Genomic DNA, 20,060 nt, shown 5'->3' with positions numbered 1-20,060 from the left:
AAACTCCAAGACAGAGACACATGGCCAGTCTCATTCGGGAAATGCAGTGACAAGAAAAATGTGGACATGCAGGTCGACACCAGACACACAGGAAAGGTGATGAGGGTTGAAGCCATTCTGAAAGGAACTTGAGGATTTCATGCAAGAGGAATTTGTTTAATTCAGCAGCAGTTCACAGATGGCAACATCATGGAGATGGGAGGGAGAGAGACATTCATCACAAACATGCTGGTTTTTAAAAAGATTAAACTTTTAACCTTTACCAAATACTAGCTAGGTTTGTCAGATAGGCGCTTTAGCCTTCACACTGACCTCTGCACTGAGCATGCAGTGGAAAGTAGAGCGACAAGCATTTCTCACACCTCCAAGGATCCAAAAGCCAGATTGAGCAGCATCCAATGCCTACACTCTACTGTAGACTTTGCAGTGTTAACACTACAGCAACTGTAAAAAAAAACCAAAAACAACAAAAGAAAATCCACGGTTTTTAATGGAAAAAATCTGGTAACTGTGGTTACCAGAATAAATCTGTAAAAAATACAGTGGAAATATGTAAACAGCTTTCCAGAGAATACTGTAAATTTTACAGTACAAAACTGTTGTAATTTACCAAAAAAAAATTAATAAAAGGCAGAATGGGATAAAGGCAGCTTTGAACTGGAGATATTGGGCCTCATGTATCAACGTGCGTACGGCGATATTTGAGCGTATATGGGGTGTACGCCAAAACGGCTGTGCTACTTGGCATTTATCAATGTGGTCGTTGGCGTACGCTGCGCTGAAAATATACACCAGGTCGAGAGGTGGTGTAAATTATACACCAAAATGAACCAGCGCTGGAATCCACATAAAATTGAAAATTATCAACATGATAAACAGTTCCATTATACAAATCAATGCATATGTTACATAAATAACACTTTCCTGATTATACTACATAATAATCAATACAAATTCCGCTTTTGCGGGATTGCTGGTCTATCGAGCACGACCCGTGGCCACAGCGCTGTTGCAAAGAAAGCGCTGCTCGCCTTTTTCTCCAGAGCCTGGAGCCAGAGCAGCACTGAACTTAACTTTATGTGGTGTGATCGTTTTAGACAATGAAATTGATAATTACAACTGTAGTGTTGTCATTCCCTTTGCCCGTGCTGCAATCAGGTTTTGTTTTCTCCATTTGTTTGTTACAATAAAATAAATAAAGAAATACATTTTAAAAATAAAGAAATCTGAAAAATTAGGCGTGTCTTATTAATTGAGCGAGCAAGTATCCAGGTCAAGAATTATTGACATGTGAAAATAGGATACAGTGGTCCCTCGCAATAACGCGGTTCACCTTTCGCGGCCTCGCCGTTTCGTGGAGTTTTTAGTCCAATTTTGCATGCCTTTTTTTTTTTTTTACAGTGTTCTGTGTTCTGCATGTCTGTTTATAAGAATCTTCTCCCCCAGAAGAACAAAGAGCGCCAACAACTACTAATAACTGTTTCTCACTCGGAAACAGACACCTGCAGCCAGCTGTGAGTGGAAAAAGGCGCGGCGTCAGGACGCAGAGGCGCGATCAGAGGATCTGTGAAATACTGGTCAGTCACTATTAATAATTTCTTATGTGTCCAACCTCGTACGTTGATCGTTAAAATTAAATTTGTTAGTTCTAAAAGCCATCATAATTATTCATAGGAAAACGTTCTATTTTTATTTCTCAAACAAATGTTTGGGCCTGAAAACAGTTTGGTCTTATTTTTCTACTAAGGTTTGAACTTTGAGAGTGTTTACACACAAGAGAAAAGTGAGAAAATGTTCATGCCTGATTGAGAAAGTGTATAAAGTGGTTTTACAGCTTTAAAATGTCTATAATAATTGTAAAAAATAACGCTATGTCGCGGTTTCGTGTATTATGGGCTATTTTTAGAACGTAACTCCCGCGATAAACGAGGGACCACTGTAACACTTTTTTGATTATACTACAAAACAATTGATACGACGGCCGCTTTTGACGCTCTATTGGCACGGGTCATGACTGGTGGAGTTCTTTTTCTTTGCCGTCTACCTGGCTTCCATGTCATAAAATGAGGGTGTGTCTGAAGCGGAGTCTGAATATTTATGGGCGTGTTTATTATAATTACGATTGTTTTCACCCGCTGCATTTATCAAGGTCACGTCAGGGGTACGCTGGAAATGGGCAGGTGCGCACTGCTTGATACATGTCACGGCAACTTTGGTGTACTTCAAATTTACACCGTAAATTTACACCACAAGTGCGCAACGTTGATACATGAGGCCCATTCTGTTTGGGAAGCAAATACACCAACTACTTGCAACACATAGTGTTAAGAAAAGGAAATGAACAATTCTGAGCAGACATGATTGTTCAAAACTCCTCATAATAACATACTTTCTGCAAATACAGTAAAAAAATATTTTCATAAAGCAATATGATATGCAATTATGTTTTGTAGTTCCTACTGTGTCAGCGTGCTTACCGCGTACCCGAGCCCTGTTCTCCTCGCACAGCTGGTGGTGTGGTTAGAAAAAAAAAAATTCTACAGAAATAATTAGTTTTAAAAAACATCATGATAATTTCAATTTAGTGGCAAAATGCTGTTTGATTTACTGGCTTAAAAAGTAGCTTTTTTTTGTAAATTACAACAACTTCAAACCATAAAATTTAGAGGTTGTTCTGTAAAGGTACGAGGTCTGTCCATAAAGTATCGTATCTTTTTATTTTTTTCAAAAACTATATGGATTTCATTCATATGTTTTTACGTCAGACATGCTTGAACCATCGTGCGCATGCGTGAGTTTTTCCACACCTGTCGGTGACGTCATTCGCCTGTGAGCACGCCTTGTGGAAGGAGTGGTCCCGCCCCCTCGTCGGATTTTCATTGTCTGGAAATGGCGGAATGAAAAGGACTTTTTTTTCCATCAGAATTTTTTCAGAAGCTGTTAGAGACTGGCACCTGGAAACCATTCGAAAAATTTATCTGGCTTTCAGTGAAAATTTTACGGGCTTCACAGAGAATAAGGACTTTAACTACAGGGTTAAGGACCCCTTTAAGGACGGTCGGTGCGCCGCGCTGCGAGCTGCGACGATGCGGCACAAACCACTGGATCATTTCTAAGCTGATGGCTCTGTGGATACGAGACCGTCGTGTGCTCTTTCTCTGGTTATCACAAGACCTGGACATCAGCCATTTTCCGGCAGATTTCACTTTTAACAAGAGATTTTGTCATGGAAAGCCGCGCGGAGGCTTCGCGCGTCACGACCGATTCGCTGATGAAGCGAGACAAAGGAACACCTCCGTTTCGGAGTGTTAGAGGACAAGTTGGGACATGTCCAGCTCTCCACAAGTTCTTTTACACTCACTCGACTGGTAAGCACTGAAAGCCGAGATAGATATGTCCCAACTTGTCCTCTAACACTCCGAAACGGAGGTGTTCCTTTGTCTCGCTTCATCAGCGAATCGGTCGTGACGCGCGAAGCCTCTGCGCGGCTTTCCATGACAAAATCTCTTGTTAAAAGTGAAATCTGCCTGAAAATGGCTGATGTCCAGGTCTTGTGATAACCAGAGAAAGAGCACACGACGGTCTCGTATCCACAGAGCCATCAGCTTAGAAATGATCCAGTGGTTTGTGCCGCATCGTCGCAGCGCGGCGCACCGACCGTCCTTAAAGGGGTCCTTAACCCTGTAGTTAAAGTCCTTATTCTCTGTGAAGCCCGTAAAATTTTCACTGAAAGCCAGATAAATTTTTCGAATGGTTTTCTAGGTGCCAGTCTCTAACAGCTTCTGAAAAAATTCTGATGGAAAAAAAGTCCTTTTCATTCCGCCATTTCCAGACAATGAAAATCCGACGAGGGGGCGGGACCACTCCTTCCACAAGGCGTGCTCACAGGCGAATGACGTCACTGACAGGCGTGGAAAACTCACACATGCGCACGAGGGTTCAAGCATGTCTGACGTAAAAACTATGAATGAAATCCATATAGTTTTTGAAAAAAATAAAAAGGTACAATACTTTATGGACAGACCTCGTAGTTACAATTTTTTTGCTGTATTTTTTTTTTCACAGAATTATTCTGTGAACCTCAACTACTAGTTTTTTTAAACTGTTAAAATAAGTGTATGGTTCAATTTAGTTAAAAAAATTGTTAAAATATTAACTCTATGATAGTGTAAATGGACAGTATTAGTGTTTATCACATGAAGTGAACACTACAATAGAGTTAATTTAACACTATTTTGAATTCAGTCGGCCAAGTACCCTGTCCTTGCACTTCCCCCCCGCACTAAAACCAAACAGGTTTTTGAAGCAGAGGTATGTCCTGAATGTGAAGCTAGCTGGTAACAGTCAATAAATTCAGATATGTACATTATACTGACAAATGACTTTTTGTCTTCGGAAACAATGTGACACTGTGATTTCAGGCCTCATTTAAATGATTCCGAAATGTGCCAAATGACAAACATTGAGGGGATAGGAGTTGTACTATCAGCATACAGGTCAGGGTTCGATTTCATGTGTGTACTTCAGGCTATCAGTCTGTGTCCTTGGAAGAGACACTTTACCTGCATCCTAGCCCACACAATTGTAAATGGGTACTAGCCTTGGCAGGGGAAGTTACCTGAGATGGACTGGCACCCTGTTAAGGGAGAACTGTAGACTTTCATTTGTTTCAATTTGCAGGACTTGCCTGATAAGCCTGTATAGGACTTTCCTGGTTAAACTGAAGACACTAGTAGATGATGTGAAAGACAGATTATTGCTGAATGCCAAGAAAACGAAACAACTCTTTGACTTTACGCTAGTCGTGTCTGGAACTGTTGAAAATTGCTGGATCATCCACTTGCCACAAAATGCAGAAATAACCCCACAACAGGGGTCAAAAGTTCCAAATGTCAGTGAGAAGGACAGAAGCTCCAAAAACATGCACACAGACAGGCAAGCAGACACATATAATTTCACACCCGGACAAAAACAGACATTCGTGCTGACACAGGGTGTGAAAGTGAAAGCCTCGTCACTTCAGGGACAAATTCAACCTCAGATCCATCCCAGGCTCAACATGAGTCCACCATTAGCACAACAAGACAACCAAATTATAGCTTTTGAATGCATGGGTAAAGGTCTTTTTTTGCTGTCAGTAGTCCCCTGTTGCTTGGGGTCAACGTAGGAGTTCAAGTTTTTTTTTTGTTTTTTTTTAACACCGGATACTCTTCCTAATGCAAGTCGAGTTCTAAAGGGAGAAACACATGCAAAGCTCCTGGGGTTCCCAAGTGGACTAATCAAGACCTACTATGCTTCAGGTCTGACGGGATCAGGCATGCAAAGGGCAGCCACAAGAATCTCTTCTTCTTTCGTAGGAGTGGATGTGGTGAGATACGGTGACATGAGCGCAAGTGTCCAGTCCTGATCTGCCCATGCAGCACAATTTCATAGCCTCTGTAATTCCGTGTTATACGTATATTCTGGCATATGATAGACCTGAGGATGGGAAGTGGATTAGGCTGGAGACTTTCAGGCTCATATTTATACACAAGGGAGTTGTCCATAAGGTCAAAGGACACAACTGTACACTGATTTTTTTTGGCTGTCAGCCCACCTTATTTTCACCAAAATTTAACTTCTCAAATGAATAAGCAGTCAAGATCTTGCCACACATTTGAGCAGCTTTTGTCACCATCTAGCGGACGACGTGAGCTTTTCAGGACTTCTGATACATTTCCTACGTGAAACCCAAAAATCACTAAAAAAGGTAGTTATAAATGTCAGAAATGCATGATTTTGTGGTACGCAGAGCTTTGACCTCCCTGTATAATGTATAAAAATTTAGATTTGAGAGCTTTACATTTCTTGAGTTTTAAGATGAGAACACTGCCAGAAGGACGTACGGTAGGATGTTATTTCTCCAAACAAGCACAGGTTATAATTAAGAATAGCTCTGCTTCTGATAAAAAAAATAAAAAAAACTATAAATCGCTGATCAGATCAGTTTCTCTGCACGTCAGGAACCAAAATGAATGAGTTTTGTACACCTTTTATAAAGCAAACAACCTTAATGTAGTGTAACAGACTCACCTGTCACGCTTGCCTGCGGTGATGTCATAAAGGCGATTAGCGCCGCCATCAGCACAAGCCCTTAGGAGAGCTACAGAGAGATGGACAGAGGGACAGACAGGGTGGAAAGACGTCAGAAAGACATGCTGTAGCTCGTGGAACTGAAAGCAACAAAATCTACAAACTGAATTGTGCTGTGACTGCACATTTTTTTAGGATTATCATCACACATTTAAAGCTACTGTGGGTAAAATTTGTCATTATGATAATCGCTGGTCAAGATTTTGTTTCACTTCACATTTTCTTTTCTTTGGTGATGGGGATTTTTATGCTCCCTCAACTTCTCATGACAAGCAACATGTATGAAAAAGAATCAAAAATGTAAAAAGAGGAGTATAGTACCCTAATTTCAAGAGTACAAGTCAAAGTTTGTTTGTTTGTTTGTTTTTTTACTAATTTGGGAGGTCCTGCAACTTATACTCCAGTGCAACTTACATACCAAAAAAATTACAGACTTGATTCATAATAATAATAATGACTGTTTATATTGGCCTTTCCAAGGAATCAAAGCACTAAACAAAATAAATTATAATAATAAAAGAATAAATGGCAATAATAAAACAACTCAACAGTAATGCATAAAAACCCAAATTAAAGAACTGATAATTCAGAATAAAGGTGGAAATTATATATATACATTTTTTTTCTCTTCAAGAGGCATTTTTAACAGGTGTGACTTATACTCCAGTATGATTTACAGCACTGAAAATACAGTATGTCCCATTTGGGCTTCCATCAAGGTGGTGTAGCAATATGATGGATTCCATGCAACCTGATCTCGCACCAAGTTCATGATGGCATCACAAAAAGTGATTTAAGTTACTTTGTGATATCGTCACAAAAATGTTAACACATTTCGTGACGGTAATAATGGATTAAATCACAAGCATCAAACATCACAAAGTTTGGGGTGACATGGAGGGGGCTGTTGAATTTATGGATAGGGTTAAAAATAGTGACTGAAACTTGACCATGTCACAAAAATGTGACGCATTTCATAACGTTATCATGAAGAAACAAACAAACAAGCAAACAAAACAAAAACTGTGAGACTGGGCTGCCTCCAAGAGCAGGCCTGCTCCCATGTAGAAATAAAGGGCTCATTCACAGCTTATGAAAACACATTAATTCAATGTTGCAGACTAATAAACAGATGGGTATGAATGCTGTCTTCCATTTCTGCTACCAAACACCCCTAAATCCTACACACTGCCACTTTACGACATGCATATATTTATTATGGATGTGCAGGTTTATAGTCTGACTGAAGCCTAAATTTGCTGCAAATGGACTTCTGTTCTGCAGCAGGAAACCTGAAAATGTCTACGAATAAATGTGAAATATGGAGGTAAAACAAAGAATAATATTCAGCCTCTTTCAGAGAAAGAACCCTTTTCATTTGATTTCAAGAACAGAGAAATAAGGCAGTTATATTCCATTCTTAAAGAATTCAAGCAAATGAGATGCAAACTATTTGCAAATGTATGCTCTTTCTTACCCTCTATTCTATTCAAATTAAACAGACACACTCATTTTTTAAAGCAACTTTCTGTTTGGGGCTGTTGTGAGCATGAGGGGAAAAACACTTCAAAGCATCAGCTGTGACTTTCTGCTTGCACCTCGTTAACTAATTATGCATGCACCAAAGAGACAGGCAAGCTCCGCTTTTTAAGCCATTCGTGTTTTTCCTCTCAATATTCTTTCGCCACCTGCGTTTGTACCCTAAACCCTGTCCCCGAGTGCAAGCAACACTGTGCACGTGTGATTTGTGTCGCTGGAAAAAGAGATTGCAGAAACTGTGTGAACTTTGTTGTCTGCAGCTTCCACAAAGATGAAGCAAGAGAGCTTCAGGCCTTCTGTCAGTGAACAGAAATAAAAGTTTTGAAAAGTTGAACAATTATCAGTGAAAAACACTGATAAGCTCATAGTACCTTAAAGGTATGTTTATATCAAATGTTTCAATATTTTAGTCATAATGTTTTTTTAGGACCAGTATAATTTTATTCTTTTTAATTCCAAGAAAGGATTCACAATTGTAAGTCTTAAATCTATCAAAATTTACTATTGTCTGGAAACAATTTAGTTTTTTTTCCCATGAAGATTTAAATACAGCAACAAGACACTGTGACACGCTTTCTGTGGTGATGCCATACATGATGTGGAGGGATTTCTGAGCCTTAAAAGGAAAGCTTGGTCAGTGTCAGCATCGTGGAGACAAACACCTTCAATTCTAATTGCTATTAGCGCTCCATGCTATAGTGGATGGAGCGCTGTTAGCTTTAGCCAGTAGGTGTGGATCATATCAGGCCCAGGTGCTGTCCAGCTCTTTATCCCTGCTTCATCGCCATTTACTACTCTTAAAAATATGGTTATCATGTTTATCATGCAGTTTCTCGGGCATACAGTACAGTAGTGTTCAGAATAATAGTAGTGCTATGTGACTAAAAACATTAATCCAGGTTTTGAGTATATTTCTTATTGTTACATGGGAAACAAAGTACCAGTAGATTCTCACAAATCCAAGAAGACCAAGAATTCATGATATGCACACCCTTAAGGCTATGAAATTGGACTATTAGTAAAAAAAGTAGAAAAGGGGGTGTTCACAATAATAGTAGCATCTGCTGTTGACGCTACAAACTCAAAACTATTATGTTCAAACTGCTTTTTTAGCAATCCTGTGAATCACTAAACTAGTATTTAGTTGTATAACCACAGTTTTTCATGATTTCTTCACATCTGCGAGGCATTAATTTTGTTGGTTTGGAACCAAGATTTTGCTGGTTTACTAGTGTGCTTGGGGTCACTGTCTTGTTGAAACACCCATTTCAAGGGCATGTCCTCTTCAGCATAAGGCAACATGACCTCTTCAAGTATTTTGACATATCCAAACTGATCCATGATATCTGGCATGCGATATATAGGCCCAACACCATAGTAGGAGAAACACGCCCATATCATGATGCTTGCACCTCCATGTTTCACTGTCTTCACTGTGAACTGTGGCTTGAATTCAGAGTTTGGGGGTCGTCTCACAAACTGTCTGCAGCCCTTGGACCCAAAAAGAACAATTTTACTCTCATCAGTACACAAAATATTCCTCCATTTCTCTTTGGGCCAGTTGATGTGTTCTTTGGCAAATTGTAACCTCTTCTGCACATGTCTTTTATTTAACAGAGGGACTTTGCGGTGGATTCTTGCAAATAAATTAGCTTCACACAGGCATCTTCTAACTGTCACAGCACTTACAGGTAACTCCAGACTGTCTTTGATCATCCTGGAGCTGATCAATGGGTGAGCCTTTTATCCTTCTATCCATTTTGATGGTTGTTTTCCATTTTCTTCCACATGTCTCTGTTTTTTTTTGTCCATTTTAAAGCATTGGAGATTATTGTAGATGAACAGCCTATAATTTTTTGCACCTGCGTATAAGTTTTCCCCTCTCCAATCAACTTTTGAATCAAACTACGCTGTTCTTCTGAACAATGTCTTGAACGTCCCATTTTCCTCAGGCTTTCAAAGAGAAAAGCATGTTCAACAGGTGCTGGCTTCATCCTTAAATAGGGGACACCTGATTCACACCTGTTTGTTCCACAAAATTGATGAACTCACTGACTGAATGCCACACTACTATTATTGTGAACACCCCCTTTTCTACTTTTTTTACTAATAGCCCAATTTCATAGCCTGAAGAGTGTGCATATCATGAATGCTTGGTCTTGTTGGATTTGGGAGAATCTACTGAATCTATTGGTACCTTGTTTCCCATGTAACAATAAGAAATATACTCAAAACTTGGATTAATCTTTTTAGTCACATAGCACTACTATTATTCTGAACACTACTGTACATGCCTCAGCTTAAACAGTGAACCAGATTGAAAATCCTTCTTCTGTCCTTCTCCGTTTAACTCTACTCAACCTGTGTACTTCAGAAGTGAGAGGAAGCTTCAGTGCTGATGTAAATAAGACACTTTTATACTCAAAGAAGCAGTTTAATTCTCAACCTTCACCACCTGCTGCCAAGCTTTGACGTCAAAAACAAAAAATGATTGGAATGTAAATGACTCATTATCTCTCAGGAAGTGCAAAGGTGGCAAAACTTTTCAAATAACAACTTTTGACAGACTGAAGCCATCAGTCATTATCTGTATCTAAGTATGTGTTCACACGCACACAAATACTGAATGTTTTTCCAAAGTTACAGTACTGAAGTGGCTCCTTATGGCTGTCAATCACTTAGTCAGCTGTGCTTGCTTATTGTGGCATTAAAAACACAAACAGATGCAGAGACGCTGCACCAAAATGAGCACCGTGATGTCAGTGTGCAACGTGTGCATGACACGAACAAAGGCATTTACTCTGCTTCAACTTACATCGGCTCATTTCATAGTAACCGCAGTCTCTTGTTGCAGTCACTGCAGAGAAGAATGGTGTCAGTAAATTAAAACTGCAAGACAGTCCGGTCCATAAGTATTTGGACAATGACAGTCACAATCAATTCAAAATGAAGCAGTCAGCAGGTGTTAGCCGTGTAAATGTCTCCTCCAAATAAATTCAGACCTGTGTGTTTAGATCACAGTCACATTGGCAGATAACAGATTTACTGTATTTCTACACATGACTGAGGTTTGAAACTGATCTGAGAACATCCGATTTCATAACCCTAACCCTTCCCGCCACCTTTAAACATTCATATTACAAAGACAATTTTTGTCATGTGTGAGCCAAAGACTGGATTTGGGTCATTTGGTTGACCTTGGATACTGTATTTGTTCAGACATCTCAGACACGTCATCTAGGCCGGCAACTCACCATTATTTTCATAACCATTTAAACTATTATTTTCTTGGTTACTCATTTAGCTATTAGGCTCATAAAATGTCAAAAACAAAAAAAAAAAAGGTGAAAAATGTCAATTACCATCATCTTGGACCGGTGGTTCAAGATGACAGAAATTGACCGGTGGTCCAAGATGACACCTTCTAATTAGCGCCTGACCAATATAGAATTTAGGGGGCTCATATTGTTACGATATTAGAGTAAAAAAATCTAAATAAAGAAATAATTTATGATACTGAGTTATCTGCAGATATACTGTATTTTCCAGAGTATAAATTGCACCTATTAATAAATGCCTCTTGCAGAGGACAAATGTACACATAAATTGCACTGGAGTAAATTGCAGGACCTCCCCAACTAGTAAAAACAAACAAACAAACAAAAAACAACAAGAACAAAAAAAGACCTTATATTCTGTAAAATACAGTATACATAAAAAAAATGGCTGTGATTCCTAAAATTTCATTGTCAAAGCCTTATGATAAAGAAGTGACATTGAGGTTTGATGTTTTACATTGGCAGCATGGTGGATAAGTGGTTAGCACTGTTGCCTCACAGTGAGAAGGTCCCAGTTTCGTTTCCAACCCAGTCCTTTCTGTGTAGAGTTAGCATGTTCTCCCCATGTTTGTGTGAGTTCCCTCCAGGTGCTCCAGCTTCCTCTCACTTAGAAAGACACGCAAGTTTGGTAAACTGGAAACTTTAAACTGACTGTAGGTGTGAGTGAATGTGTTTGTTTGTCTGTATGTGTGGGCCTTGCAATGGGCTGCCGTCCTGTCCAGGGTGCACCCTGCTTTTCATACAATAACCGGTGGGATACGCTCCAGCCCCCCATGACCCTTAACTGGAATAGGCAGGTATAGAAAATAAATGTTTTACAGTATAAATAGGAATTTTTGTATAAACTGAACAAAAATATAAATGCAACACTTTTATTTTTTCTCCCATTTGTCATGAGATGAACTCAAAGATGTAAAATATTTTCTATATACACAAAAGACCTATTTCTCTCAAATATTGTTCACAAATCTGTCTAAATCTGTGTTAGTGAGCATTTCTTTGCCAAAATAATCCATCCCACCTCACAGGTGTGGCATATCAAGATGCTGATTAGACAGCATGATTATTGCACAAGTGAAATTGGTCAAATGGTTCTTGAGATATCACGCTAACATTCGAAAACAGACAGATGGACATTTGCACTCCATCCAGAGGCATAACCGAGATAATTACTGCCATCCTTTAACTGAACTTGATGAACATTCTGCTGCATCTGTGCCTAATGTGAATATAACGACCGAACCACAAAAAAGCCCTATTAACCTTCCTTCCTTCATTTATTTTTTTTTCACTTTTGTTTGAACAGAACAATTAGTATTAGGATGGAAAACATGTTCAGATGCTTTGTGAAGCCTGATGGGAGTTGTGTGGAGACATCTGAAGCAGTCAGAGAAGATGAGCTTCTAAATAATAATAATGTTCGTTCCCTCCTGTGACTTTACTGTATGTACAGTTAATGTTTATATGCAGTCATGCGTGCAAATCCTTCCGCCAGCAGTCCTGTGCTGATATTCTCAACACCTTACGAGATTGCACGTGGAAGCATAAAGAAACGCAGACGCTGCTGAAAGGGATATTTCACAGCAAAGTGGTATTGATGAGGTTAGTGGGAAGATTAATACCTGTCAGATGGGTGTTTAGCACCACAGAAGAGGGCAAATGGTCACATGGATGGTAAAATGCTTATTATGCTTAGTATAATGCCTCAGCTCCATCCATCTGTCACCCCATCTTCACTTCCGCCCTGCTCTCTGCACCTTGCCTCAAAACAGATTGATTTGCTGCACAAACATCTCATTTTCCTCCTTTCGATATCTCGCACACTATTCATCCCATGTATGCTCCTTTTTGTTGATAGAATTTTCTGAACTCTTCAGCTATTTCTTTTTTCCTTCCAGATATTTGCTTTTCCTTACAACATCCTTGATGTATGTAATGGATCCTTGATCTCTGGACATAAATAGAAATAAACAAAATCTGTAGATTTTGTCAAAAGCGCTTCCTTTCAGATATTAGTGACACAGTTGTAACTCTATAGACCCTGACCGGCTGAGTTGCACGTCAGGATATAATTCATGAAGAATGTCTCATTTTGGGAGAAAATAAGGGTTGTTGTCTGTTGTAGTTTGTCGTCCATATTACAACATTTGGAAAGAGGTGCCATTTGATATAAAATGGTGAGAGTCTGTGCGGAGAGCATTTGGAGTTGCACACTTAGTCCCACAAAAAGGAGGAACGGAACAATTCTCATTTCTTGCCCGCAACAAGACAGGAGTCCCAGTTTGTGACTTTAATCCACACAAAGGTGACTCACATTTGACATCTTTATATGGTTTTGAGAGGGGTTAATTAAGAAACTACGGATCTGCCGCTTCTGAAAACCAGCAAACAGCAGGTCAAAGCGCTTCTTCATTGATTCAAGCTTCAAGCAGACCCGCTGCAGTCTGCAAACAAAGTAGAGAAATGATCATTTTCCCGATAAAAACCCTCAAAAACAACAGCTGTCCCAATCTGAAGGAGTGATAAGGGAATCGTTAAGGGGCCATTCACACATAGTACGAATAAGTACAACTCAGGGCGACTCACGGTGAAACAGCTCATGTGAGCGAACCACGAAAACATTGCGCCGATGGGCAGGCTTGCACGAGCCCGGTGTGAAGGTTCATGCACGTGACAGTGTCTTTCAAGCAGGAACACAGTGCAAGCTGTGGAGAACAATAAAATAAAAACCAGCTGTATAATTACTGAGTATCACTGGGTTGATATAAATAATACATAAAAGGGGACGCAATACAGAATACCGCGGTTAAATAACCCTGGTTAAAAAACCCTGGTTAAAAAAAAATGTCACTCACTGGATTCAAACCCATACGCTCTGATTACCAGACAGAAACATTACCACTGCGTTACCATCGCTGGCCTGTAAACAGTTCGGAAAAATGCTTGAAATCACAAAGACATGGACGAGGTGCACTGTGTCCGGCTGCTGCAGCCCGACGCAAAGGTGAAAGCTGTTTTATATATTTCCACATGAGGACAGCAGGCAGAGACATGCGCCTCACGGAGGAATGTTATCAGTTCATGTCCTTCCAAACACGGAATGTGTTCTCAAGCTGGGACGTCCAAGACAGAAATTTTTGCAGCTGCGGCTGAGAGCGGACATGCTCCCCTTGTCCATTCAGTGCCCAGACCAACATGTCACTCTGGGTTATGTGGTCATTCATTGTCATTATTTGTTATGTAATTGCGTATGTAGGTATTGTTGTAATTATTTATATAACTGTTTTGGCTGCCATCCAGCTGGCAGTGTGCTGTGATCAGCTGACAGGCCCCTCCCCATGCTGTGTGCGATCAGAGTTCACTGTCTGGCCCCCCATGTGATCAGATCTGTACATACATATAAGTATTTTATGCAAGTGTGCTCCCCGGCATGCCAGATGTGTTGCGGGGAGCGGGGGTGTGTGTGTGTGTGACATGCACACATGTGCAAGATGCATGCACCACGTGTATGTGGCTTTTTGCAACTCAACACTCGTGGGGAAAACTCAGCACTCGTGGGGCAAATTTCACATCCAGCTCGACAATGATTCTCTCCTGACAGTTGTTGTGATGATATTGCGAATGGCCACACATTTCCTAGGTGCCAAGTGAGCGGTGTTAGATGTTCGTGTGTGTCACCTGGAATTCGGCAGACACCTGCCATGAGCGGGTTCGATGGGCTCGCATAGCGCACACTCTATCTTTCAGCCGCTGCTGTGCGCAAATAGTTGTATCAAGAGGCGTACGAAGCCTTGGAAGCAGCTACAACTTTACACGTTTTGCATACGATTCCTGCTTCATGTGCACTTGATGTGCAATTCGACCAAATTTGCACTATGTGTGAAGTGGCCCTAAGCAAAAAGGCTGTTGATGTCGTGGATAGAGTCATTTCTTAATAATACTTAAAATGAACCGGTATTCGATACCCAACCCTAGTCATGGTAAGGGGGTTGTATTGGTACGCTCAACTGAGATAATTTACACTTCAGAGATGGCAGTATTCATGCAAAAAAGTCTATTGAGATTTCAGAATTTGCTGTGACTAGCATGGGCATTAATAGTTGGCTAGTCATAGTTTGTATATAATGTTTGTTTTAATGTTGTGAAGATAGCCACTGCTGTGTTCCTTTAAGTTATTTTTAGTACACTTGTAACTGGCACTTCAATGGGGCTAATGATGCTGCACCCAGGGAGTATGGACAATAATTAGCTTATATCTGGTGGAATAAATGTGCTGTGCATTGTGCCTATTAAATAAAGAAAAAGCCTTGAAGATGACATCTCTTCCAGGGATGCCTGTGTATTTTACAATGAGACAATGCAAAAGCAAATTCTACACACATTACAAAGGCATTGCTGCAGAAGAAGTGAAACTAGACTGGTCTGCCTGCAGTCCTAATTTGTCCCCTACAGCAAATGTATGAAGCATTTTGACACAAAAATGCAGCAATCATGATCATGTATTGATGCATACCTTAAGGCAGGTTTGCAGGAAGAAAGAGTCAAAACTACACCTGAAATTACTGGTTGAGCTAATATGACTAATACATTTTTGTTGTATGGCTGGGGGGGCCTGGCTGCCTTTTGTTTCTGTCTTCTGTGCTGTCTTTTGTTTTTCCTTCCAGGTGGTACGCGTTTAGGACTGAGTGGCTGTGTGGCTGAGTTTTCAGGACCTCACCCTGATCACCTGAGGCTGATCAAGTGCAGCTCATCAGGACTCACAGCTGTGGTGCATCTACACGGATTGGAGCATGGTGGCATTTAAGTCTGGAGTACACAGTGTGTATTTGCCAGAGACTCGACCTTGTGACCAGACGGGTGAGATCGTCGTCTCGAGAGCCATCTCATCATCAGTGGATGCAGAGAACGTCCAGGTTTGATGCATGGTCTGTGAAAGAGGAGGGGGTGAGGTCTCACGCTCGTCAGCACACTTCCTGAGGTACGTTAGGTTTTGTGACTAACATTATTACAGTCAGTAAATGTGGTGTCCCTCACACCTTATTATATTGAGCTGTTATGTTAGTCGTTTAATCAGCTTCCACTGCAGTTGAGTTATGTGAACGGGGTGTTCCATGCCTGCAGGGTGGGAAGCTGATTAGTGATTAAGCCAGGAAGTGTTTGCTGTGTATGTACACCTTTGAGTGGTCTCTCTGTGTGTGGAGTGTGAACTCACATGATGATTTCTTCTTTCACAGACTCGGTTTGTCGCGGCCACCTGGGGGGTGTCGGCGGGGTCCTTGGGTCCGAACTGTTTCTGGCTCCGGACCGTTAGTGCTGCTGGGAGCGCACCGCTTATCCACCACGCCAGACATTAAATTTAGTTATCCTTTGTACCGTGCTCTGCTTATTTTATACTGGGTCCTTCAAACGCTGGTCGGTTCTCCGTCCTGCATCCGACACATAACACATTTTAACAGTTTTGACTGTGTTGAATTTGACTGTTTGATTTCCAATATAATGGTTAAGCATGATCGACGTCCATTGGATTCGATGACCCATGATGTTACCCCAGAATGTGATAACTACCGGTAAGCACAACAGATCATACAAATGCCAGCCACTGTGCTTCACTAACGCATCATGCAAAGGATCTGTTACTGAAGCACATGGTTAGCTGCTGGTGACCACTCTAGCAATGCTTTTGCTTCCCTGTTGATTTACTGCTGGTGAATAAATGAGTCAGGTGCAGTTATTTCCAGCCGGCTGATTCTGCTCTTTTTCTCTCTGTCCAAGGCACTGACAGGATTTTAAAATTTTGACCCCTGTCTAATCTTCATTGACTCCAACTTGGCTATAGCTACCATGCTGGAAAAGCCATCATACCATTTTGGGTAGGACAGGGTATACTGAGGCTGGACTGTAAGTGCTGCTTAGTCCCCTTAAGTGGTACCAAAATACTGCTTGGCCTAGGGACTATAAGTCATTGTTTGCACACACAGTTATACAAGCAGAACACAAGGATTCTCTGGCGAGACTTGGCACCAAAGACATCCATCTATCACCTTACACCACTGCCTAATCCAAAATGATCTGGAGATCAGATCAGGACCAAGATGTGAATACCAAAAAAAAAAAAAGGAACCAATTATTGCAGCCCTACCTTAAATGCAGAAACCAGGAAAATAAACTTGTGTGTGTGTATGTATTTATGTTTACATGCCAGCCAAAGCCTTGAGGCCACATCGTCTGACTGGCCTACATTGCAAAGCTGGTACTCCACTAGTTGCTGATGGCTGATATTCACAATGTTCCCTTTCAACAAATTTCGCCACATTGATAAATCACGACACAAGGCACTTGTGGTAAAATTGTCCCATTTTTGTCTTGCAGAGAGCGTTGCCTCCACTGATTGGTTTATTGAATTGTGTGCAGTGCTTTTTGTACTGCTGCACAGTAAGTCAAGTATCTGCAAGTACATAAATGAAAGGCTGATTGACTGGTGAGAAAGTGACTGACTGACTGACAGAATGGATGAGTCAGAGTGCATTGGTGCGATAAGCAGCTTGATCCCACTTCACAGGATCAGACTCAGCACCTGTAAATGAGTTTCCCTTTGATCGGGGTTGCACTCTTCCATCCTCCATTGCGGATGTGCTCCCTGCTACTCTATTTCTCCCAGAGGTAATGGCGGAGCCCAGGAGCACCACATTAGAGGACCTGAGAGAGACAAATGTATTTGTGTGTCTGTGTGTGCAGGCTGATTTGTACGCCTGTGTCTGAAAGGGCGCAGACCTGGCTACGATTCCTTCAGGTGAATACCCATCACGAGAGACATGCTCATAGAAACACTCGCTGCCTGCTGACATCTGTGCATCCCATAAACAGCATTAAAAATGAATGCCACATCAAATGAGCAGCGATACGCTCGCTACCGTGAAGCTGAAAGATCTGAGATCTGCCATTCGTGCAGGATCATCATCCAGTGGCAAAGTCCTCCAGGTCCCTTGTGTCCTGCTGCAGAGAGCAAGAGTGATCAAGCTGCAAAGTTTCTGACATACTCAACCGAGGGTTGCTTATGGCACCAAAGTAACAACCAAAAAAATCTGTCTGGAACTTTTTAAGTAGCCTCATCTAAGAGTGGGCCGAAGGCTTCAATCTGCTACATGATGCTTTCAAGCTGCTTCACATCTGATTTATTTCCTCAACATACTGACTAAACCGTGCACCTGTTTGTTACACTGTAAAACCTGACAAAGTTTATCCAACTCTCACTATTTGAGGAAACCAATTCAGTAAAGTTAACTCAAAAGAATTTGGAGCATTAATTATTCTTTGAAGTAAAATAAATTCTGGTAGATTCGTGTTGAAAACCATATTTTCAAGTATAATGTACTAATTATCTTTGGCACTTAGGTCCGTTAGGTCCTTGCCTCACCCAGCGTAACACAATGCACAGTGAGATAAGATAGGTGGCACCGTACCCACCAGTCTGCCTCTCTGGACTTCCACATCTGAGCACCAAGGACGTCCTGCTGCCAATACCCCTGCACGCATTTTAACAACATGCCCTGGCTGGGATGACGTTTAATGGCTTGTCCAGGTCAGGCACTCATTATCGTCATAGACTGTATATATATTGAACAAGTCCACAGTGGCGTCACCCATAGGTTTTTCTGAAGAGCAGGTTTGAAATGCAAATGGGACAAATTGAAAAGTGACAATATTGGTAGTGCCATACTCCACCCGACTCTCAGTCATCCCATAAATCGGAGCCGCAATGGCGGAGAACAAAAGCAAGTCTGTGTTGGAAGTCTCACAGGACAAGTTGGAACATGCCCAGCTGTTACACAATTTCTCGGATACTCACTTGACTGAAAAGCCACCGAAAGCCGTCTGAATCTTACGAATGGTTTCCAACACAGAGGTGTTTTTTGTCCAGCGCCATTGCGGCTCCGTCCCGATGCGCGAATCCCTCCGCACGTCTTTCATTACAAAATCTCCTTTAACAGTGGAATGTGCCAATAAAGTGCTGATCCCCATCTATTCTGAAACTTCTCTGCTAGTCACATGACGTCCTGGACCAACAGAACCTTCACTTTGGAAATGATCTGGTCATTCAAGCCTGTCGATGGCCGCTCGGAGCGCGGCGTGCCGTGCGCCATTGTGCGCCGTCATTAAACCGGCTGAACCACTCCTTAATCTGTGTTATGTCCATAGAATCTTCACCGAAAGCCATCTCAATTTTTCGAATGGAGTCCACCTGGATGTCCCTCACAGTTTCTGAAAAAAATTTGATGAAGCAAAGCGTCAGTCTCTGAGCCATTTTCCTGACAATAAAAAATCCGACGACGGGGGTGGACCATTGCTCACTCAAAGCCTGCCCACAGGTGAATGACGCAACCGATAGGCGTGAAAAAACTCACGCATGCGCACGAAGGTTCAAGCTTGTCTGATGCAAGCGCACATGATTCAAATCCATATAGTTTTTGAAAAAAATAAAAAGGTCGGATAGTTTTCTAACAGACCTCGTATAACCTCTTTGGTGTCACGTTTGTTTTGATAAGTTGACAGACATACAATGATATGTGCATGCATGCAGTTTGTTTATAGAACAATTTTACAATATTCCGCGCCACGTCATTCATGGCGCGACATTACAGTCATAAGCCGATGCACGAAAACGGCATCATCAGCCACATTATAATTCGGCACAGTTTCAGGATATTGACAAAATAAATGTGTGCAAGAAACTTACAATTTTAGTCCATCTTTTACATGCGTCTGGATCTTTCTTTTCTGTGGGGAAACTGTGTAGAATGAATGGAGGTTTAGAACCATATTTCGTCTTCTTTCCGTCTTTGTGTGGACTCGGCGGAGCTTTGCAATTGTGTGTTTTCAGCCAACTTTCAATCCTATAAGTTCCTCTGATCGCACCTCTTCATCGTGGCGCCACTCCACTGTCGTGCCTTTTTCCACTCACACCTCGCTGCAGGTGTCTTTTTCCGAGTGAAGAACACAGTTATGGGTAGTTGTTGGCACTCTTTTTTCTTCTGGGCGAGAAGATTCTTATAA

General features: G+C 41.3%; 1 protein-coding gene across 1 annotated transcript in view; it reads right to left on the bottom strand.

The window, feature by feature from the left end:
- The window catches only part of tpk1 (thiamin pyrophosphokinase 1), a 213,176-nt gene that overhangs the window by 166,067 nt on the left and 27,049 nt on the right, over nt 1-20,060 (bottom strand). The window contains exon 2 of the mRNA XM_034182347.1: nt 6,073-6,212. Coding sequence (XP_034038238.1) covers nt 6,073-6,212 — 140 coding nt within the window. The remainder of the gene's footprint in view (nt 1-6,072; nt 6,213-20,060) is intronic.

Source organism: Thalassophryne amazonica, chromosome 1, assembly GCF_902500255.1.
Source record: "Thalassophryne amazonica chromosome 1, fThaAma1.1, whole genome shotgun sequence".
NCBI classification, from domain to species: Eukaryota; Metazoa; Chordata; class Actinopteri; order Batrachoidiformes; family Batrachoididae; genus Thalassophryne; species Thalassophryne amazonica.
Note: the sequence above shows the minus strand (reverse complement) of the source record. Positions and strands in the feature narration are given on the sequence as shown.